General features: G+C 43.2%; 1 protein-coding gene across 1 annotated transcript in view; it reads left to right on the top strand.

Moving 5' to 3' along the window:
• Psmb2 (proteasome 20S subunit beta 2) overlaps positions 1–19,836 on the top strand; it is a 29,928-nt gene extending 10,092 nt beyond the window's left edge. Inside the window, exons 4-6 of the mRNA XM_041652419.1 lie at positions 16,349–16,511; positions 18,053–18,102; positions 19,600–19,836. Of these exons, the coding sequence (XP_041508353.1) occupies positions 16,349–16,511; positions 18,053–18,102; positions 19,600–19,707 (321 nt within the window). The 3' untranslated portion in view covers positions 19,708–19,836. The remainder of the gene's footprint in view (positions 1–16,348; positions 16,512–18,052; positions 18,103–19,599) is intronic.
• The last annotated feature ends 4,072 nt before the right edge of the window (positions 19,837–23,908 follow it).

The raw sequence follows: 23,908 nt of genomic DNA, 5'->3' as shown, positions 1-23,908 counted from the left end.
ATGAGTGACTTGATACAGGTGCTAGGAAGAGAACACAGATCCTCTGAAAGCATCAAATGCTCTTAACTGCTGAGCCATCCCCTCTAACCTCAGTACTTTATTTTATTCTACAGAGAGAAATAATAGTTTTGTATATTCCTAAAGTTATTACTTTTGGTATATTTACAAGGTGACATTGTTTGACACGTGATCCATACTTTGGATTAACCAGACTTTATGTCTGTGAAGTTCCATGTCTATAGCTTAGAGTGTTTGATTTTCAGTGTGCGCATGCGCACATGCTTACCAGTGGTATCAGGTTGGAGGACATTTACTACAGTGTGTGTATATAATGAGTTGTATAATAGGTCAATAAAATGCAAACGATTTGGAATTGTGGTTGAATAGTCTTTAGACTACTGCTAGTTGTATGTCTTTGAACTAATTCAAAGATCAGTGTCCCTATTTACAAAATAATAGGACTTTATGGGATTATTATAAAGATTAAGAGATAATCATGCAAAGCTCTTTGTACATTATGTAAAACATGTAATGATTAATAAATGATTTTGTTTTTAATGCCCCTATTACCGTTTAGTTAAATAAGCAATTTAATGGTTATAAGTTATCTTTATGAGAAATTATTTGTTGATTTTGTTTGTTGAGTTTTGATTTTTTTGAGACAGGGTTTCTCTGTGTAGCGCTGGCTGTCCTGAAACTCACTCTGTAGACCAGGCTAGCTTCAAACTCAGAGATCCACCTGCCTCTGCCTCTCAGGTACTGGGATTAAAGACGTGTGCCACCACCACCCAGCTTATTTGTTGATCTTTAATTGAACTGATTAATTGCTACAGTGGGGTCTTTAGGAATTTGCTAGTATTGACAGAGAATATAGAAATAAATCAGCACCAAGCATCTGTTCCATAGCTTTGTTCTAGACCTCCCCAGGATATATGATCGCCACTAGCTATGAAGGGCTATTGAAATTCCAGTTAATTAACCCCTTCTCTCCATGCCATCTTTCACCTTGGCTTGAACCTAGGACCTAATAAAAAAAAATTTTGTTGTGTTTTTTATTTTTTTGAGACAGGGTTTCTCTGTAGCTTTGGAGCCTGTCCTGGAACTTGTACTTGTAGACCAGGCTGGCCTCGAACTCACAGAGATCCACCTCTCTCTGCGTCCCGTGTGCTGAGATTAAAGGCGTTTGCCACCACTGCCCAGCCTAATAAAATATTTTAATTCATTAAAAAAAAAAAAAAACAGGAAAAAGTCTCCTGGGTTTTTATTGAGTGAGAATTAAGCTTATATTTCCTAGTTTGGGGTTTTGAATGAGCCTTAGGCATGCTAAGTATGTGCTCTGTCACTCAAGCCCTTTTTTGTATGTGTGTGCATGCACATGCTGTGTGCATACCATGGCACACCTGTGGAGCCCAGCAGAAACTGGGAGTCGGGTTCTCTCATCCTTTGGGATGGGACTCAGGAGTTGAACTTAGACCATTAGGCTTGGTTGCAAACCCTTGAGTCATTTTGCCTGCCTTGCCCCACTGTTGCATTTTTTATATGATTATCTGATTTCCTTAAAAATCTGCTCTGTACACCATCTCCATGTCACTGGTGTGGGCTGAGGTGTAAACCAGCCCACTCTGGGGTCCTTGGGGAATGTGGAGTTTTGTGCTGAAGCTTCAGCAGAATGCTGGCCTCTGTAGTGTGGAATCATTCAGGGATTGCTCAATGTCTGCATAGAACCTTTTCCTGAAGTGCTTCATAAACCCTTGGTGTCGCTCTCGCTCTCTCTCGCGCGAATGCTTAGCAAATAAACAGTAGAAATAATGAAGGCTATCTAAACTGGCATACTGGTTTCCAACCCTTATCCCTACACTGGCATTAAACAGTTACCAGGTAAGATCAGTGTGATAAAGCCTCAGCTCATTCCACTCCAATTAACCCCCACCTCTATTTTCCACATGCAGGAATTACATGTAAAATTTTAATCAGAAAAAAAAATGGCTTCATCATTCTTATCCCCTGTAGTTTAAAATCTAATAGTTAAAACCTGTCGTAGGAGGTTTAGCGCCTGCTCTGCTGTGAGCTAGTTGATAATGCTGAGAGCGTGCGGTGTTTGGATCAGATGGCATGATCTAAAGGTCTGTTGGGGGGGGCGGGGGGGTGGGGGTAGCTCAGCAGTGGAGCATCCGCTTAGCAAAGCCCTAGTCAACCCTGCTTCCAAGAAATAAAACAAAGATTTGATGTCAAGGCTTGAATATATTTGTTTCAATGAAGGGAGAAGAAACTCTGGAAAAGTTTTGGTATTAGTCATTTCAGAAGTGACCACTACTTCTCTCTGCTCTAGTTTTGAAGCATTTGCTTTGAGTAATGGGAGGCAGGTGCAGTATGCTCCTCTTCTGAAAGAATCCTGTTGCTGAGAGACTGCTGTTCTGCACTGGAGTTATTCTCTTGATGCCTTACGTGGCTGGCTCCGAGACCATCTTCTGTTTATTGGTAGCCTTGGGATCATGTGATTGGTGAACAGATGGGCCAGGTGAAACCTTGACTTTGCAGGTCTTATCCCCTAAACACAACCAACCATTTGTTACATGTGATTAGAATATCACTAACAAAGGTAATTTCACATGCTTTTTGGCAAATGTGGTTAGCAGGATGTGACATGACGAAGCACGGCCTTCTTCCTCTGTGCCATCTCCCTTGGGGCCTCGTCTTCCCTGCTCGCCCCCTCTTGCCCTTGCCCAGGCTTGCCTTCCAGCTCACCTGCTCCAGATGGGCGGCACAGTGGGAGGACACTGGCACGGGCAGATGTGTTTATTTTCCGGAGACAATGTTGTGCTGCTGCAGATGGTGGTGCCTTGGAGCAAATGGCAGCCTTTGGCAGCACTGCCACACAGCCCGGGCATCCCGACAGACAGAGCTGGCTGCTCTTGGTGACGGGGAAATTGGGGAGAAAAACAAAATTGAAGATGTTAATCAATTCCTGGACTTTCGATACAACTAGCAATTTTCTGCTGGTAGGAAGCAGTTTTCCTCCCCCACAAATGTCTCAGCTAGTCTGTGGATTTTCATTGTGGGCTAAGAGTTGTATGCGTTTGTCGCTTTACCTCCTAGCATCAATAGGATAGACTAAAAACTAAACAGGGATACATTTAGATAGGTATTCATTTGTACTGCAAAACATATGAATATCCCAGGTCACATCAGTCCCCTAGGACGTGAGGGGGGGCGTGGCTCATGTCTGCCCCATTGGAGATACTACTGTTCTATTTTTAGTGGTCATTTTGATTATCCAAAGGCCCAGAGACAGGTGTGCCTTGAAGTTGAGGTACCTTAATTAATATGACCACACTATGCTTATAGTGTTTTTCACCAGGGTAAAACTTCTGACAGCTGTCCTTTAGGCAGTTTGCTTATTCAGTCACTAGGGCTTGCCTAAGTCCATGAAGACCGAGTGCTTGTTGAATCATTATACCTACTGGCTCCTAAGGAAAAGAAAATGGCTTCAGATGATTCTTCTTTATCAGAAAACCTTTTTTCCCCTTCTTAAAAAAATTATGTGGTGTTTTTCCCAGCCCTAGTGCTGATCGAGTTAGGATTCTGCAGGTGTAAAGTCTTCCCCCTCCCCTTCCCCATCTCTCCAGGGGGTTGTATGTGAGAAGGTGTTGCTTTCTCACTCAGAGAGCATATATGTGCTACCCTGTTGGATGCCTGCTGTGAGCAGAGAGAACCCCTGTTCTGGTTGTATGGAATAAGCCTATTGGATAGCTGGAATTGTACAATCCCATAATGCCAACTTTTCACCTAAAATATCTTTCCTAAGCACAGTGGAGATGAAATAATATAGGTAATTGGCTTAGATTTGTATTTTCTTGAAACAATATCTTTAAAACTTTATGTGGTTTTTCTATCAAGGTTTGGTTCAAGGCTGGAGCTTAATAAGAACATGCTTTTAGTTTTCGGTGTTTGCCTTAGAAACACCAACTTACCCCACCTTTACGGTTACACCAGTGCCCTAGTCTGTGTAGGCGCAGTTGTGGGTAAGTCCTAACACACAGACAGAAGCACACATAAGCCCAGGCTTCTTGCTGACTCTTTTTATCTTTGTAGGAGCATACGATGTTATGGATTTAAGGACTGGTCCCCAAAACCCTTTTATTGTCTGACAAAAAAATGCATGTGTACAGTGAGGAAGGCTTTGCAGTAGAAGAACTGACTGCTTTTCATTAACCTGGGAAGTCTTTCATATGTATCTGTTACATTCATTTAAGCTATATATATATATGTTTTATGTATTTTACATGTTACTCATAAAAAGGTCTAATTCATAAAAAGACGAAAGGCTAACAGCAAGAAAACAATTTTAAATTAAAAATAAGAAAAATAATAAATATGATTAACAGGACTGGGAAGAAGAAAAGGAAGGGAAAAGTTATCTTTTCTGTGTGCTAATTGTTGGTGTTTCTGTTTGTTTTTGTTCTTGTGTTAGGGAGCTGAGGACCAAATTTAGAGCCTTGTGCTTGCCAGGCAAATGCTCACCACCTACTTAAATCCTGACCCAAATATAATAACCTGAATCACTGAAATGTTCTACCAGAGTCGAATGCATCCTTTTCTGAAGCCCTTAAATAGGGTGACCTAGAGCCAAGATGTTCTTTAATTGCCGATAGCCATTCATTCAGCAGATCTCCAGCCTGCACTGTCTTTGGGGCTGAGGAAGCAGGTGCGAAGTTCAGTGTGTCCCTTCAGATGGGAAAACAAGTAAAAAGTCAGTTGTCCTGCAGAATAAAAGTGCTGGGATACATATGTACACAGGGCATTCTGGAAACAGACTTAACCTATGCTTTGAAAGACAAAAGATGCAGTAGAAGGGACAGCTGGGAGCACAGACCAGGATGTGCGAGAGCATGTTAGTGTTTGCAGATGCTCAATTTTATCTGTTTTAAGTAATAGGATACAGTATACAAATTAGGGTATTACTGATTTTTTTTAAAAATGTTAATAGGTGACTCTATAGTTTGGTAAATAAGGCTGGGAGTTTTAGAGGGGTTTTATTGTTGTTTTTCATGACAGGCTTTCTCTCTGTAGCCCTGGCTGTCCTAAAACTCAAAAGTCTGCCCAGCTAGAGGGATTTTAAGAGATTGAAACTTGAGAGGTGGTCCATGTTATCATAAAAGCAGTGGGCAGGCCTGGCAGAATGGCTCAGTGGTTAAGAAGGACGCAGATTTTAGCACCTATATCACAGCTCACAACTATCTGTACCTCTAGCTCCACTGGATCCAACTCCCTCTTCTGGCCTCCTTGGGCACCAGGTATGCATCTTGTAATACATACATACATGCCATGGAGACAAACATTTCATACACACAAAATAAAAATAAATCCTGAAAAACAAAACAAAAAATCGGTGGGCCTTTCTGAAAATCTTTTGGCTAAAGAGGAGATTTGCATAATTAGATCAGATTTTGTTAGACCATTGGCTGCTCTTTGGAGTATTTGAGGAAAGAATTGAGGAAATAGGGAGAGTTTTGAGCTCACGTAGCCACTGACAGTAGGAATAACTTACGTTGGATATGAGGTGTTAATAGGGAACACTGTTCTCACAGAAGGGTTCCTAAATAATCTTTTTCCTGGAGAATTCATTGCTACTCTGTGTGCACACTGTTGACATCTGAAAACATACACAGTTGTATATATTCTAAGTCTTCCCCCCCAGAAGACATAGTGTCTATTAACTTGGAGATCAATCTGTTATGCATCAGCGTTCCTAGATACTCACGGACATGCTCTGTGTAGACATTTAATATGGAAGCTGTGTTATGCATGTGTATAGCAAAGCATGAGTCTGCGATTGAGTTTTAGTAATTCACTTGAATGTACATGGAACCCTACATTTGTCCTAGAAACCACCAGCTCAAGAGAAAGGATCCAAGCGACCTTGTTGCAAATGTGGTGTTGGTTTTGCCATTGCAGGGTCAGCAATTTTATTTTGATGTTATTTGGGAGAAAGCAGTATTTTTGATTAGCAAGTAAAATTAATGTAGAAAACAAATACTGTGTTAACTAGTTGGTATAATAAGGCATCTGTGCCATGTTGCATTTAAACTCATTAAATTTCTCAACTTCTAATTACAGTAAGGTTACAGCGTTTAATAGAATCAACCAAACTTGAGCTTAGCAATGGCTTTAGAGAAATAAATTAATAGCATTTTGGCATTTTTATGGGAAGGACTTAATAAACATTGAGGTTACGTGCTACTTAATTTTTTTCCTTCCTTTCTTTTCCTTTGGCTCCTGCGCTTCAGATTTATTTAGTACTTACTATTGACTTCTAGGAACTTTAACACAGGTAAGCACTGTGATCATATTACCATTAGACAAGTGGGTTGGGCATTTGAGGCTCTAAGTGGAGCGATATACTTTCAAAGAAAAAAGAGCAGCAAAAATATGGTTGGATTGTAGACGTATCTCATTTAGGGTTTCAGAAAGTTTAGTGGTTATTTCATTTGTAGCACCTTGCTTCTTTGTTCTCGGTGTGGCATGCACATTATAGACATTGATTAAGTCACTAGAGATTAAACCTAGGGCCTCGTGCATCCTAGGGAAGTTTTGAACCACTGAGCTACATCCCTAGCAAATATTTAGTGGTTTGTGTCTTTTTGGTTTGAGGTTTTTGTGGTTGTTTTATCTTTCAAAACAGGGCTTCTCTGTGTAGTTCAAGTTATCCTGGAACTCTTTCTGTAGACCAGGCTGGCCTCAAACAGAGAACCACCTGCCTCTACCTCCTGAGTGCTAGGATTGAAGGCAAGTGTGCACCACCACCGCCTGGCTGGTGAGTTTAAGATTGTTGAGTGATTGACCTGTATATGTTATGTATGTGTGCCACATGCATACCTGGTCCCAGGGAGGTCAGAAAGGGGTATCAGATCCCATGTAACTTAAATTGCCGGTTATTGTGAACCACTGTGAGGATGGTGAGGCTTGAACGTGGGTCAAGAACAAGTGCTCTTAACCCCTGAATCATCTCTCCAGTCCCAGAGTTATTTTATTTTAAATGGTTTTTAAGCTTATTTTATTTAATGTGTGTGAATGTTTTGCCTGCCTGTGTATCTGTACACCACATGTGTGCCTAGTTCCTGAAGAAGACAGAAGAGGGTGTTGGATCCCCTGGAATTGCAGTTAAGGATAGCTGTGAGCCACCATGTGACCCTCTACAAGAGCAACAATTGCTCTTAACCACACAGCTGTCTCTCCAGTCAAAATGTATTATTTTTAGTTACATGGGACTGATACAGGGGGGTGCAAGTACCCTTGGAGGCCACCGGTATCGGATCCCTGGAGCTGCAGTTACAAGCATTTGTAAGTGGGTATGGGTGCTGGGAATTGACCTCATGCCTCTGCTTGCTCGCTCTCGCTCTCTCTCTCTCTCTCTTTCTTTTCTTTCTTTCGTAGTTTCTCTATAGCCCTAGTTTTGTATCTGCCTCCTGAGTTCTGGGATTGCTAGTATTAAAGGTCATGTGCCACAGCACCAAACACAACATGCACTCTTAGCTGTTGAGCCATCTCTCCAGCCCTCTGTTTTCTTTAATGTATGTGTGTATATGCTCATGTGTGTGCTTGTGGGCAGAGGCGTGAGGACACTGAGTGTCTCCTCAGTGCTGTTTATCCTGGGTGTTTTGTTTTTAAAGGTAGGATCCTACTCAGTTGGTGCTCAGCAGATTCAGCTTAGGCCATCAAGTCCTAAGATCCTCCTGTCTCTCTGCCTCCCTAGCAGCAGGATCACAGGTACACTGCCAAGCCTGGCCTTTTACATGCATGCTGGAGGTTGAGTTTGACTGAACCATCTCCCCAACCTGTTGGTTTTAATTTTTGAAACAAAGTATAGTCAAGGCTGGGAATTTGGAATCCTCCTACAGAGCTGTGGTTATAAACAGTTTTTAGTGCTGCAGTGATTAAGTACATTTGTGAAACGTAGAGTTAATATTCTGATTCTAATTGGTTTAAACTTGTAGGTTTTTTTTCTTTTCTATTTGTCCATAGGATTAAGGATTAAGAAGGAAACTGTGTTCAATTTCCAACTCTCTCCTTTCCTTTAGCCAGTCAGTAACAGGAGCGCAACGTTCCTTAAGTTCTTTCTTGTATCTATGTCCTTGCTAATATTTTCTCCAGAACACTGATTAAGCTCAGTTTAGCATTTATTAGGGAAATCTCTGAACTCTTCATCCTGTTCCTTCACATGAATGTCACCTTCAACTTTGTGCTGTCATAGCAACCTACATACACTTCTGCCAAGTGTCCCGTTGTGATTATAGTGATTACATTTTTTACTGTCTTCCGCGTGTGAGCGCGTGTAGGCGCTGGTGCAAGTAAACGCTCCTCACTTTGACCACTTCCCCCTTAGTGAAAGTCTTAACTCTTTGGTGCATTTTCTGTTCCTCGTTCCTCAGTCTTACCAGTTTACCTTCTAAATATACCTCATATTTCACATCTGCCCCATCCCCTTCTGCCACAGCTTAGCCCTCACTATCTTCCGTCTGGACTACTGAGGTACACTTCAAATGTTCTCCCTTTCTGTTTCATCCTAATTCGTCATACATATAAATGTCAGTTCCTGGCCTAAAGTGGTTAAGTTTCACCATCTCCTCCATGGTTACATACTGTTCGTATTCCTCCTTTCCTTTAAGAAAGGATCTTTTTTGTTTGGTTTGTTTGGTTTTTGGTTGTTAGCTTGGTTTGGTTTTTGAGACAGGGTTTCTGTGTGTAGCTTTGGTGCCTGTCCTGGAACTCATTCTGTAGACCAGGCTGACTTCAAACTCACAAAGATCCACCTGCCTCTGCTTTCCAAGTGCTAAAGGTGTATGGGGCAAAGTTTCTCTGTTGCTTTGGAGCCTGTCCTGGAACTCACTCTGTAAAGCAGACTGACTTCGAACTCACAGAGATCTGCCTGTCTCTGTCTCCCGAGTGCTGGGATTAAAAGGATGCTCTGCCACCTGACTGTGTACATAGTTTTCTTAAAAACGGACATTTTTTGTCTGGATATGGTGGCTGATTCCTATAATCTCAGTACTTGGAGGTCTGAGGCAGGAGAATTGCCATGAGTCCAAGGCAAACATGGTGAGATCTCTGTTGTATGGAAATGATTCTGTATTACTTAGGAATAGATAATAAATATTATTTAAAATATTATTTTAGATCAAGTAAAAGTATTTAATCACAATAATTGGAAATTGCTCAATTTTAAAATGTTTGGAATGAATTTTAAAGTGTGGAAATCTGTGATAGGGCCAGCAAGATAGCACAGCAGGTAGAGACACTTGCTGCCATGCCTGAGTTTGGTTTCTGGAACTGAAATGGTAGTGGGAAAGAACTAGATTTCTACAGGTGACCACATGTGCACTCTGGCACTCACAAACACAGAAATAGTCTTAGTCTGCTATTAAAGTGGCAGAATTAGAATTTTAAAACATTATATTCTGAAACCACCCAAAGGTAGTAAATTCTGTTAGTTACTGAAAACAAGTTCCTCAGTCAGTTCAGCACTAGTATCGAAGAATAATCGATCCAGTTTCCTTCCTAATGAAGATGAAATGGATCCTGACAAAGCAGTTAAGGCATAGCTCCTACAGATGCTTAGAAGAAATCACAGCTGTGAATTAAACCTGCTCTCCTAAGTCCTAAAACATTGTTGAATTATTGATCAATGCAGAACAGTGGGTACTAGTATAAAAATTGGGGGGTGTTTGTATATGAAATTCACAGCTATATATTGAACCATACATTTCTACTAATTTCCATTTTGTGGAGGCAGAGTGGTTTCCTGGAGGGCACAGAGAACTTGTAGTAGGGAAGCCTGAATTTTGGTCTTGAATCTGGTGTTAAGGACCCATGTAGATGACAATCTTCTCTTTTTTTAAACAATTGGCTCCATGTGTAAAGGGAATGCTGGGTATGCTCACTGAGCTCATAGATCCTCCAAACTGCATTTTTATATTTTATCCATCTTAGGATAAAAGGTAGAATCTTGGCAATCTGCTGGACTAAAAGAAACAGCAGGCACGGGACTGGTGGGATAGATCAGTGCTAAAGCATGTGTTTAGTGTGCACAGGGCCCGGAGCTTGATTCCCACCACGACCACCCAAAAAGGTAGTCACAGTATTCTTTTCAAGATATATTGTTGAGCCGGGCAGTGGTGGCGCACACCTTTAATCCCAGCACTCGGGAGGCAGAGGCAGGTGGATCCCTGTGAGTTCGAGGCCAGCCTGGTCTATAAGAGCTAGTTCCAGGACAGGCTTGATAGCTACAGCAAAACCCTGTCTCAAAAAAAACAAAAAAACAAACAAACAAAAAAAAAGATATATTGTCTAATGTGTTTAGAAATCCGTTGATTAAAATGCTTGTCTCATTTGTCCCATGGTGTTTTAGTACCTACTTCCACATTACTGACCCACTAGGCACGGGCGTCCACTTCCCACACTGCTTAGGACTCGAAGGTGCAACATGGCCCTGCACTTTTCTCAAGACCCTCAGTCATAGTGATGTCGTCCCATTCAATTAGAGGTGGCAAAGGCTGGCCTGGCTCCAAAAGAAGACTGTCAATTCCTTTCCTTTTCTGTGTCCACGCTCGGCAGGATGCTTCCTCACGCCCACCTCTCTCCCCCTTGCTGTGACTTTGGCTTCCGCCAGATGTCACACCGCTGCTTGTCACCGCCCAGACTCTCATCATTGCTGATTTTGTTGTTTCGTGTATTTGTAACAACTGTTCTCTTTAGCTGTAAAATTTATGGAATTTCACACACTTCTTAAACACCACAGTGTTCTTTTTCATAATAAGGAAACAAACAAGGAATTGTATGCACAAAAGTTAGATTTAAGCAGACTTTCTGTGTGTGTGATGTTCATTCCCCACTCCCAAATGTACAAGTCACAGTGTGTAATTGAGCTTAGCTCTGTGATTCTCAGGGGCACAGAGATGAGTTAATGCATCTTGATCTCAGGAGGAAGTACATGAGCGATATGCTTTATAGATAGTACCCAGTTCAGTGTTATCCCTTTGGTAACCATAAAAGGTAGATAATTTTATTCTCTGTAATAGCATCTCCTTGATCTTTGTATTATCTTGTCCAGTCTGTTAGTACAGTCGGTTCCTAAAAGTGAGCAGGTGAGAGTAGCCGGGTTTTTATATCACTGTGCATCCAGCCTGGCCCTGACCCCTTCACACGTATTTATTTAAACACCAGGAAATCTTAAAATGGCCTGAAACTCTTCACTTAGTAAATAAGCTTATTGTGTACTTTTTAAGAGGGGAAGTCTGTTTGCCTAGCCCCTCACACACGTGGAATAGAGGCAATTTTTATCTTGGTATGGTGACGCATGTGTACGATCCCAGCACTAGAGATTCGAGACAGTATGCTCACAGCAGATTCAAGGCCAGCTTCATCACGTAGTGAGTTTCAGGGCTGTATAAAGACCATGTCTCCACCTGCCTCCCGAAAAGAGAAAGGCAGATTTTATGTTAATAGAGTCAGAATTCAAGCTCAGGCCCAGCCCTTTGCTCCCATGGCCTGTTTCTTCCTGAGTTGTTTGTCTGTGGTTTAGCCCCCTCTTTATTTGGGACTTAATGCTTAGCTCGCATCCTAAACTGTTTTCTTCTTAGCAACTTGTGTCTAGAGGGAGGTGGAAAAAAAAAAGCAACAAATCCACTTATTTATGGAGCTGTAGGCATTTAATTTAAACCTGAACCACTTGTCAGAAATGGGGCCTGTTGGGGCTGGAGAGGTGGCTCAGTAGTTAAGAACATTTACTGTTTTTGCAGAGGACCTGGTTCAGCTCCCAGCACCCACATGGCAACTCACAATTGTCTATAACCCCAGTTCCAGTGGATCCAGTACCTCCTCTGAGGGCTCCTATACACACATAGTGCACTTACATACACTCAGGCACACACACATGTACTTAAAATAAATAGTTTTTAAAAGAAGAAAATAGGGCCTGTTACATCCTTGCCTTGTTTTAGTGGTTTTCATGATATTTTCTTGTAATATTAAACATTGGCCACATATATGTTAAAATGTTTGAGATACTCTCTTGTATGATTATTAGTGTTCACTCATTTAACAAATGTTTATTGAATATATGCTGTATGCCTGTGCATCGTTGAAGAAGACAGACACACTCCTCTCTTCACAGAGTTTATAATATATGAAATATTTGTGAATAGGTGGATGTATCTTCTATATACTGTTTTCCCCATCACACCACGAGAAGTCACCATGTGTAAGCTGTTAGAACAAAATTGTAGGGACATGTAGCTGTTACCTTTCCTTATAGAACTGCTTAGAATAGCACAGAGGTGACTTGGAATTGATCTGATTCCAGCAAAACAATGACAACATTCAAAACTTTATTTGAAATTTAAAGACAAAACAAGCCAAAAAAAAAAAAAGCCAACATAAGTCAAAGGTCTTTGATGGAGCACTGTCAGAATTTCTGAAACTGCAAGTTGTCACCCAGCTGTATTGACTTAATTAGTCTAGACAGCACCACTTATTTATGCTTAAGATCTCACACATGCAGAAGTTGGTAATTCGAAGTCACACAATATTTGTGAGTTATCTTCTGTACCACAAGTTGTAAGTTCTGGCTACCAACTTCACTAAGTATATATGAGATGCTTAAGCATAAATAAATTATATTATGTAGATCAAGTAAGCACCACACTTGCTTCTGTACTTGTGTTTACATGGGGTCTCATATAAAATCTTCTAGTAATGGCTGTTGAGTAACATGGATTATTCTGAAGCATGATTTAATCTCATACTATAGGAAGACTATTAAATAGAACATACCTGGAATCTGCTGCTTGGGCCTCTTTGAGTGTCTGTGAATTCCTAATACACCATGCAACTTGGTAAAATTGGTTTGGTTAATCTTGCAGTGGCTATTCTGGCTATACTGAGCTGGGAGGACCAAGTTATGAACTTAGGAAAAAGATTAAACTTACTTTGTGATAGGTAAGAAAATGTATCATGGATTCTCTTACAGGAAGAATGCTAATTAAAGGCATTAGGCTAGCCTTTTTCTCCCCATCCCTAAACTATAAAAACATCATAAGATTTAGTGAGGTGATGATGTCACACACCTTGAGAGGCTAAAGGCAGGTAGATCTCTATGAGTTTAAGGCCACCATGATCTACAGAGCGAGTTCCAGGACAGTTAAGGTTACACAGAGAAACCCCTCTCTCTCAAAGAAAAAAGTAAAAAGACCATCACAATATTCTATGCCTTGTCAGATTTGCAGTACTGACTGTTTTAACACTTTAAAAATAATTCTATTAACTATATATATTTTTATCTTTAGCTAATTTAAGCAGAGCTTTTGTTGTTGTTTAAAGTGTGCTTTATTAAAATGTTAGAATGTAGCTAACACACTGGAAATTTAGGTAACTCTCCTGCCCCAGAATCTGGAGCTTTTTCTGTATTGTTTTCTCTTGCCTTAGAAGATAGAAGTAATAGCAATCAACTTAGTTTGGCACATAAGAAAACATGCTCAGGGCCCAGTGAGATGGATCAGCTGGTAGAATCACTTGCTCCTGGGCCTCAGTTCAGTTCCCATGGCCCACATGATGGGAGAACCACTGCTGCAAAGTTGTCCTCTGAAGCCACACGTGTGCCATGGCATGTGCATGCAGGCAAATACATGTGGTCACACACACAATAAGTAAGGATAATAAAAGAAAATAGATATTCATAGTGTATAACACTTAAACCTCTTACCTATGGTTGGGCTTACTGAGAAGGTAGTCCCAAGTACAGTTCCAGACTACAGCACACTAAACTGGAAATGCAATAGATAGACCGGCCGTTATTTTCACAGTCCTGACTACTTGAGCTCATTCTTATTCCTGTGAGCTGTCTACTATTTTACTCCATGGCCAGGCACTTGTTTGCAGGTTGGTACTCCTTTATTTTCGAGGGACATTAGAAGTCTACCTGCTTAGTAACACAGCTGGGTTTGCAGGATTCCAGTAGGTATGTTTGTGTGCTCTAACATGAGTTTCTTCAAGCTAACAAATGCCCACGTTGATCACTGTACAAAAATATACAGTGTCTCTTTTAAAGCCATTTGTTGTTCCAACTTCATGTTCCATGATAAAATGTCTCATTTAATTGAACACAAGGATAAGTGTAGGGACAGGCACAAACCATGGGCAAGGCTTGTATGCTGCCCCCTGAAGCAGATACAAGAGATATAAGAATAAACAAAAAGGAAGCCCACAAAATGGGATTGCCACCACTGGTGCCTGGGGCATAGGCAGACTGCATTTAGCATGGCAAATGCCCCAGCTGATAGAGGAAAAGTAATTATCCATTTGGAAATGAACAGCAACACAGACTTTGTGTTTTTAGACTTACAGGTAACATGAAGAACAAATATTTATTAAATGCAAGTTACAACCATCTTTTTATTTGTGTCATTGATGAAAAGTAGATTTTATCCATCTTATCCGAGTCTTGTTGTATTAGAAGGGTGTTAGGCTGGAGGGAAAGCCCAGTGGGAAAAGCTGCTTACCACCAAGCCTGAAACCTGAGTTAAATCCCAGGACCCACAGAGTGGAAGGATAAAGCCAACCCCACAGAACTGTCCTCTAACCTCCATACATACACAGACACAAGAAGTAAATGGGGCTTTCCAAAAAGGAAAGGAAAATGAAGGGCATGTACACTCACACAATAAATAAATGCAGCTCAGAGAGAAAATGCCAGCAATTCATTTAGCTCTTCAGCTCTGGGGCTGCTCTTTGTCATCATGGACTCCTCTTACTTTTTTTTCCCTGAGTTGAAAAGTACTGATTGCCAGGTAGTGGTGGCACCCACCTTTAATCCCAGGACTCGAGAAGCAAGTGGATCTCTGTGAGTTGAAGGCCAGCCTGATCTACAGAGCGAGTTCCAGGACAGCCAAGGTTACAGAAAAACCCTGATTCAAAAAACCAAAAGACACCCGGTGGCGGTGGCACAACACATTTAATCCCAGCACTCAGGAGGCAGAGGCAGATGAATCTCTGTGAGTTCAAAGCCAACCTGGAGTTCTAAGACAGGCTTCAAAGCTACAGAGAAACTCTGTCTCAGAAAAACAAAAGAAAGAAAGGGAGAAGGGAGGGAAGAAAGAGAAAAAAAAGTGTAGTGGTTTTAGCTTAAATATTTGCTGTGCCTCTGTCCTTCCTTTCTCTTTTCCCCGCTCAGTAATTATAGAACATACAGTTTACTGTTTGATATTAAGCTAATGCCTAACCTAACCTAAACTAGTTTGGGGTGGGATTTGGGGAAGGGTGGGATTTTTGAGATATGTCTTACTGTGTTGCCCAGTCTGGACCCCAGTCCTAAACTCCTAGGCTCATTAGCTTGCTTCTTTTGAATGACAGAATTGGACCCAATCTCTGGATTGATTGCGTAATTGCGTTTGTTGGGTTTTGTTGTTGTTTGAAACAGGGTCTCTATATAGCCTTGGCTGACCTGGAACTCACAGAGATCTGCCTGTCTTTGCCCCCCAAGTGCTGGGATTTAAGGTATCCACCATCATTCCATGCTCTTGGTTTTAGTAGTAAAGAATGACCCAAGAACATCTAAGCCTTTGAAGTGCTTTTGTATCATCTCCCCCCTCTCCCCACCACGTATGATGTGGGATGTCCTTCTGTGTGTGTATTGCTTTTATTAGTTGATGAATAAAACTGTTTCGGCCAGTGGCTTAGCAGAGTGAAGCCCAGAGGGAGATCTGAACAGTGATACATATATAGGGGGAAAGAAGGCAGAGTCAGGAAGACGCCGTGAAGCTGCCAAAGGAGAATGACTCCCAGAACCTTACCATTTGTGTATCATAATGATACTCATTATGATACACAAATTAATAATTAATATATATGAGCTAACTGGACATATGCCTGAGCTGTTGGCCAAACAGTGTTACAATTAATACAAGCAGAAAAGCATTCTCTGATTACAACGTGTGTGTGTGTGTCTGCCTATGTGTGCATGCGTGTGTGGACAGCTGGTGGGAGTCAGGTTCCTGGGACAAACTTGGATCATCATGCTTGGCTATTAAGTCCCCTCACCTGCTGAACCATCTTGACGGCCCATATGAGGTTCTTTTCCATAGACCTTAAATAGAAACAAACAACAACAACAACAAAAAAGCCTTTTCCTGTACTAGACCATACTAGTTCTCCAGGTAGGAGTGAACTTTTACTTCCACGTGTGATTTAGCCGGTTGCTGCTAGTATTTGCTTGTTGTCAGGAGCCAGAACTCCTGTTCCTGTTTGCGTTATTGGCGTGCTGCTCTAATCAGCACGTTGTTGTGTCTTTTCTTTGCAGACTCCATATCATGTGAACCTCCTCCTGGCTGGCTATGATGAGCATGAAGGGCCAGCCCTTTACTATATGGACTACCTGGCAGCCTTGGCCAAGGCTCCTTTTGCAGCTCATGGCTATGGTGCCTTCCTGACTCTCAGTATCCTTGACCGATACTACACACCAAGTAAGTACTGGCAGTCTAGGGAGAAACTCTTAGCTGTTTCCCAGTCTTGTCAAGCCTTGGAGTTGGCTGACTACCCTACAAAGAGGATAACTCCTCTCTGGAAGCTGCTCTCTCTCATGGGTCAATACAACTTTCAAAAACCTTATTGATAAAACTCTGCCTGCCAGGGCTGGAAAGGTACCTCAGCAGTTAGTAGCACTGGTGCTTCTTCCAGAGGACCTGGGTTCAATTCCTAGCACCCACATGACACCTCACAACTGTCTGTCACTCCAGGTCCAGAAGACCTGATACTACGGCAAAATACCAATGTACTTATTTTTTAAAAAAGTCTTCCTGCCGACCAAAATAAATTACTCCTATCTTTGTTTGAAAGGGGTGCTGAGGTAAATGTCACCATGAATAAAACATACCTTATTCGGTTCTTGTCTTACGTTCATTTTCCTCCGCCTGGGTGGTCATTGATGTCTCAGCTATCGACAGTGAGCCCGTAAACAAAGCAGTTTATGTGAATGTTTTGAACTTATAAGGATGAACAGGTCCAACCATGATAGCTAAAGACTTCTTTATTTAAAAACATCAAAGCTTTTGAAGATCACTCCCTCCTATAAAAGAAAATCATTTCTTTGCTTGTACCTAAACTGTCAGCTTGATGAAACATGAGAAGAGCAATGCTTTTGTGCCAAGTCTGTCTTCTGACCCATTCCCAGCCTCAGCGTTAGCCGTGGGGACCGGACATTCCTAGCAGGCTCTCCCAGGCTAGAGCTGCAGCACAGTTGAGCATTTCCCCCTTGCACTCTGGTCTTCCCTGAAAACGCCATAGCAGTCGGCATGATCTTTTCTTTGTGGTACTGCTCTCTCATGAGCTCTCAGCCATGCTAGAACTGCAGGCCACATCCTGAAAAGAATTAGCCTGGCCTCCTGGTGACTGTCTCTTGATTTGGCCTCTGTCAGTAGTACAGCTGACTTCCCCCACCAAAGTAACCACCAGCCGCCCTTGAAGCCCAGTGCCTAATGTGTCATCCCGGTTTGCCACGCCTACCAGCGATCCCTTTGGATCCTGTTCAGAAGAGTTTCAGTTCCATCCTCTTAACTGTCCTCCCATTGTTCCACTGAGACCCAGCTGGGAGCATGAGGATGGCGCTCTGGCCTTGTCCTCCCGATCCCTGATTTGCAGCTGGCAAGGGCAGGTGGAAATGATTTAAGCCCTGGACTAAAGGGGACTGGTGAGGGTGAGCTATGAAAAAGAGAGGCAGGCTGCTGAACTTCTTGAGAGGCTGGTCCAGGCCAGAGGAGACAGAATTCTGTCATGCTTACCGTTCACTGCAGCAAATCAATTTGTGATGGCTCAGGGCTCTGGGAGCATTGGTCTGGGGCGCCCTCCCCTGCATGTGGACTAACTTTGTTACAGGCTAGAAGTCCGAGTGTGTTTTGCTTTTTCCAATTGTGTGGCACTCAGACCTGAGGAAGTTTGAAACTTAATCACAGGCTGTTAGGAGCTGGGCACCGACAGCCTACAGTGCTCCGCCTCTGTTCTCTTTCAGCTATCTCACGTGAGAGGGCAGTGGAGCTCCTTAGGAAATGTCTGGAGGAGGTGAGTACCTCCCAGGGGATCCGGGAGGAATGTTTTGTCTCCGTTTGAAGTACCGTTCCTGTTCTTGGTTGCTTGTTTCTGCTCCTTGTCAGACGGGAAGTTGCTACCGTGGAGGAGGTTGATGTGGGTAATGCACTTGCATGTTAGTTTCTCCCTTGGTCCCCTCCGCGTCGGTGTCGGTTCCATTGATTTAATTATTTTCCTTTCTGGTTAATCTAGACTAGTCGTTCTCAAAATCCACTGTGTATCACCTCGGGGAAACTTTCCTTATCCCTGCTAGGCCCCAGCACCCAATTCTAAATCATCTGTAGATAGGTAGAGACTGAGTCTCTTCTTTTAACTGGCAACTAAATGATTTTTTTTTCTTTTCTTTTCTTTTTTTTTTTTTTGAGCCAGGGTTTTTCTGTGTAGCACCTGGAACTAGCTCTGTAGAAATTTAGGGAGATCCGCCTGCCTCTGCCTCCCAGGTGCTGGGATTAAAGATGTCTGCTAGTACATCTGGCTAGGCAACCAAATGATTTTAATGCAGTGATAATCATGCCCCAACACCCTGGGCTGTGTCACTCTGTTGTGCCACCATAAAGCCTACTCCCGTAACATTGCATTCAGGTCACCGGAGAAAGCCCCTGGGAATTTGGATCAGAGGGGGAGAGAGATCTTTGTTGTGGGAGGTCACACACCCAAAGTCTCATAGGAAGAGTGTAGGATACAGGGTGACCTAAGGATGAACTTGAATGAATTGTCTAGTGAGAGAGGGGACAGAGCAGGTGAGGGCATTGGCAGCACTGTCAGCTTCAGTGGCCTCTTGTGTGACTCCATCATTTTTAGGCTACGGTGACCTCATCCCTCTTCCTCTTTTTAAATTTCCCTTCACGGGAGCTGCTGAGAATCAGTCGTGGGTTTCTTAACCATCCAGCTGACAGACAGTGTTTCCCACAGATATCCTAAAGGGGGGGTAGCCAGGACAGTATTACCCACAAATATCCTAGTGGGAAGGGTTAACCAGGACAGCCTTAACCTGGACTGCAAGAGACGGGCATGGCTTGTTCCAGGAATGTTCTCTGGACATGATTCCCACTATCTTTGCACTTGCACGCGCACGTCACACACACACGGGGAAGTGACTACATAAACTGTTGGCACCTAGGGCATCCTGTCCTGGTCCAGAGTCTGTTCTTAGATGAGCTCCTTGCTGGCTTAGAGGCAAGTGTGTTTTTGTAGCCCGACTGGTGGCAGACTGTAAGGACACACATTGGATTGTCTCGTGTGCCTGCTGACTGGCCAGAGGCAGGCTCACAGCTGCATTTCCCAGGTCATGGTCACTGCCTTCCAGTCAGCACCCAGCTCCTGTCTAGACATTCTTCAGTGACATGGTACCAGCTGGCCAGTTCCACAAGAGGAGAGCCTTTACACTTGTCCCCTTAGCTGAGGGCAGACCTTGTCTCGTGCTTAGTAGTCAGTAAATGTCTGCTCACTGGTTCCCTCGTCTCTCTGCAGCTCCAGAAGCGCTTCATCTTGAATCTGCCTACCTTCAGCGTTCGGGTCATTGACAAGAATGGCATCCATAACCTGGAGAACATCTCCTTTTCTAAGAAGGTCTCCTAACGTCTCTTCCTTCCTCCCGCTCATCAGGGGACTTTTTTGATAGGATCCTTAATTTTTTTTTTTCTACTCTTTTGGCGTGCACTCTTGATAGATGGTTAATTCAAAATAAAGCTGACAATACTAAATTGAGCTTTGTGGTTTTGGTCTCAGTTTGCCTAACATCGTGTAGAAAGGAACAGGAAGGAAGGTTTTTGTCTTGCCAGATGCGCCATCCCTCTTTAATAATCTAAGTGGTTCATGGCCCCACACTCTTTCCTGTCCATCTTCCATCTAGCTCTGTCAGTCTTTGCTTGTTAATGTCGTGTTGTCTTTGAAGCAGTGGTTCTCTTTACCTTTAAACCTAAATCTTTTTTTGTTGTCTGAAATGGTGGCACACACCATTAATCCCAGTACTTGGAAGTCAGAGGCTAGGAGAATCTCTGTGAGTTCGAGGCCAGCCTGGTCTACAGAGCAAGTTCCAGGACAGGCTCCAAAGCTACAGAGAAACCCAATCTCAGAAAAAGAAAAAAGAGAGAGAGAGAGATACAAGTGTACACAGGGTAGCCCAGAGGTAGAGTACCTCAAGCTCAGACGCTGGCTTTGATCTGCAGCATCACACAACACAAAAATAAAGGCCATTCATACTTGAGGGGTTTGTTTTGTTTGTTTGTTTTTTAGGTCTTTTGATTTTTTTTTAAAGGATGTGGAGCTTTTTATTTTAAAAATTAATGTGTTTATATGTGACTCAGACTTGGGCAGTCGGGTTTGCATCATTGGTCACCAAATGCCTAATGAGCTATCTCACGGTGTATCCTAGGATGATCTGGAACTTACTCTGTAGACCAGGCTGGCCTTCAACTCACAGAGGCCTGCCCCTGCCTTCTGAATGCTGTGTCTGAAGGCATGTGACACGGTACCCAGGTAAGTCTTTTCCTGAGGTAAGAACTCATTGCATATGTGTAGTACGGGCTGTTCTGGCAATCGCTACGGTGACCAGGCTTTTTACATCCGTTTGCTGATGTTGCTCAATGGAGAATATTTGGAGGACGGTTTAGCCTTGGACTAAGGTAAGTCCTGCTTTACTCAGTCTCCACTGCTCTTTTAGTTTTTATATAAAGTCTTGTTATATAGTCTACACCGACCTCCAAACCACAATCCTCCTGCCTCATATAGAAGCCAGGGGGTAGCCGGGCGATGGTGGCGCACGCCTTTAATCTCAGCACTCGGGAGGCAGAGGCCGGCGGATCTCTGTGAGTTCGAGACCAGCCTGGTCTACAAGAGCTAGTTCCAGGACAGGCTCCAAAACCACAGAGAAACCCTGTCTCGAAAAAAAAAAAAGAAGAAGAAGCCAGGTGGTGGTTGCATTTGCCTTTATTGTCAGCACTTAAAAGGCAGAGGCAGGGTGAGTTCCAGGATAGCAAGGGTTACAAAGAGAAACACTGTCTCTAAAAGCCATAAATAGGGGCTGGAGAGATGGCTCAGTAGTTAAGAGAACTGACTGCTCTTCCCGAGAACCCAGGTTCAATTCCCAGCACCCACATGGCAGCTCACAACTGTCTGAAAATCCAGTTCCAGAGGATCTGACACCTTCACACCAATAAACCATAAAAAATCCATAATAAATAAATAAACAAAATAATGATGCACATATAGATACATTTGAAGTTTATCTGAGAAGCATATCCTGTTTCTGAGGTCATCATATTCACAATACTGAGTGAAAAGATACTCTGGTATCTCACAGGCTTCTCATACACTGATGTAACTAAGTGCTTAATGTAATAAGAATTGGGTGGAAAGAGCTGAGTCACATTGCAAGTGATTCCGTCTCTAGCATCGTGTGAAGAGCTTCGGACCCTCTGCTAGGTTCCTGGATCTCTGCTTCTCATCGCCCCTTGGTAGGGCCCTACTGAAGCATGCATATTCTATAAAATGGTTGAATGAGGCCCTAGCTCATTGTGGTCTTGAGTATTCTATGCAGTGATGCAGTGCGGGACCTGGTGTGTAGTCAGTAAACATAACAGCTAACCTTGCCCCACCAACAGGACGTAAGCAGGAGTGAAAGCTCACTGCCTTTCACTGCGTGTCTCCAGGCTGCCTCGTGCAAACCCATAAGCCCAGCTGTCTGTCTTCTCCCTGTATCTCTTCTGAGCCAATCAGTTTATTCATAGATACTTCAACCTCAGCTTTAGAGATAGCGAGCACATCGACATGTCTAAAGCTCCTTAGCATCTGCTCCACTCCAGACCTATCTCACCTTAGAGCTACCTATGCCTGAAACCGGGGCATTTGGCTTTTTAAATATGTGTGCACTGGGGCTGGAGAAGTGGCTCTGGTTAAGAGCACTGGCTGCTCTTCCGACAAGTAGCTCTCTTGTTAACTTCCTTGCATCCTGGGAGCAGTGTGTGGTGTTTATTTCTGTGTAAATGACGACTTGTAATTACACAGTGGTTTGAGGATCTCACCCTCCCGGAAACGTTTGTGATAAAATAGCCCAGAAGCACTGGACTCTGTTTGCGTCTCTTGTGTGGTAGAAACAGGGACTGAGAGTTGCATAGGGACAGTATATTCTAAGAAACATGAGCATGTTTCAAGTACGAGTGCCTTTTTTTTTTTTTTACAAAGTATTCAAGAAATCAGCAGCAGGGTCTGAAGAAGAGAGCTAGTTCCGGGACAGGAACCAAAGCTACAGAGAAACCCTGTCTCGAAAAACCAAAAAAAAAAAAGCTTAGTGGTTAAGAACACAGGCTGCTCTTCCAGAGGATCCAGGTTCAATTCCCAGCACCCACATGGCAGCTCACAATTGTCTGTAACTCCAGTTTCAGGGAATCCAACACCCTCATAATAGCCATGCATGCAGGTAAACCACCAATGCACATGAATTTAAAAGGTATATGCGATCAGCTTGCAGTTTTCATTTGTACCTTGTGCCGGGGATCAACTCCAGGAGTCGGGCATGGGAGCAAGACTGTCTTGAAACTTGCTCTAGGCCAGGCTGGCCTGAAACTCAAAGATTGACATGCCTCTGCTTCCCAGGTGCTGGGATCAAAGGCTTGAACCACTACCCAGCTTCGTTCGTTCTTGGCAGCAAGACTGTCTTGAAACTTGCTCTAGGCCAGGCTGGCCTGAAACTCAAAGATTGACATGCCTCTGCTTCCCAGGTGCTGGGATCAAAGGCTTGAACACTACCCAGCTTCGTTCGTTCTTGGACTCTGAAGAGAGACCACAACATCTTTGTCTAACAATACATATGCAAATACTGGGGGAAGAACAAGTCAGGTAAAGGTACCAATGTGAGCTATGGCCTGAGATGAGACATGAAGTTGAGGAATAGAAAGAAGTTAGTGGCAGGTTGGTGGTGGCGCATGCCTTTAATCCCAGTACTCAGGAGGTAGAGGCAGGTGGATCTCTGTGAGTTCAAGGCCAGCCTAGTCTACAGAGTGAGTTCCAGGAAAACTAGAACTGGTACACAGAGAAACCCTGTCTCGAAAAACCAGAAAAAGAAATCAGTGTGGTTGCTATGAAGTGAGTGAGGAAGAGAATCTTTCATGTGGCTGGAAAAGCCAGATCGTCACCTGACACGACCTTCAGATGAAGGTGCACCAGTGAAGACAGACTGACATAGGACTTGCCAGTTCCTGGTAAATGTGGTGCCTTTAGCATCGGTGGGACAGTTAGGCTTTCTTGAGTAAGGTACCCCATCTGGGACCTAAGTTCAAGGTGCTTGTCAGGCCGTATGGCAGAGACACCAGAAAGAGAGGACATCCCAGCCTGGAGTTTAGAACCATCTGGGCTGAAGGCAGAGGTCAGCAGCGTACATGTGGCATAGAAAGCCCCAATGCAGGCTCAGTGGTTAAGAGCACTGCCTGCTCTTCCAAAGGTCCTGAGTTCAATTCCCGGCAACCACATGGTGGTTCACAACCATCTGTAATGAGGTCTGGTGCCCTCTTCTGACCTACAGATATACACACAGACAGAATATTGTATACATAATAAATTTATATATAGAAAGCCCCACTGTAGCGACACCATCTGGGGAGACATTGGCCCTGAAATCCAAGAGTTAGAAGTTGTGTGGAAAAGGGTCAGGCAAAGAAGGCAGAATGGGAACAGGTCAGGAGAGACAGGGAGAAGGTGGGAACCACACAGCATTTCAGGAAAGATGCCAGGTACAACACAGTTCCAGCATCGGCCTGATTGGTCCAGAGGCCAGCCTGGATTA

Source organism: Microtus oregoni, unplaced genomic scaffold (genome assembly GCF_018167655.1).
Source record: "Microtus oregoni isolate MIOR12 unplaced genomic scaffold, Mior012 000005F_ref0000423, whole genome shotgun sequence".
In the NCBI taxonomy this organism is placed as follows: domain Eukaryota; kingdom Metazoa; phylum Chordata; class Mammalia; order Rodentia; family Cricetidae; genus Microtus; species Microtus oregoni.
This window is presented reverse-complemented; position numbering and strand designations above follow the sequence as displayed.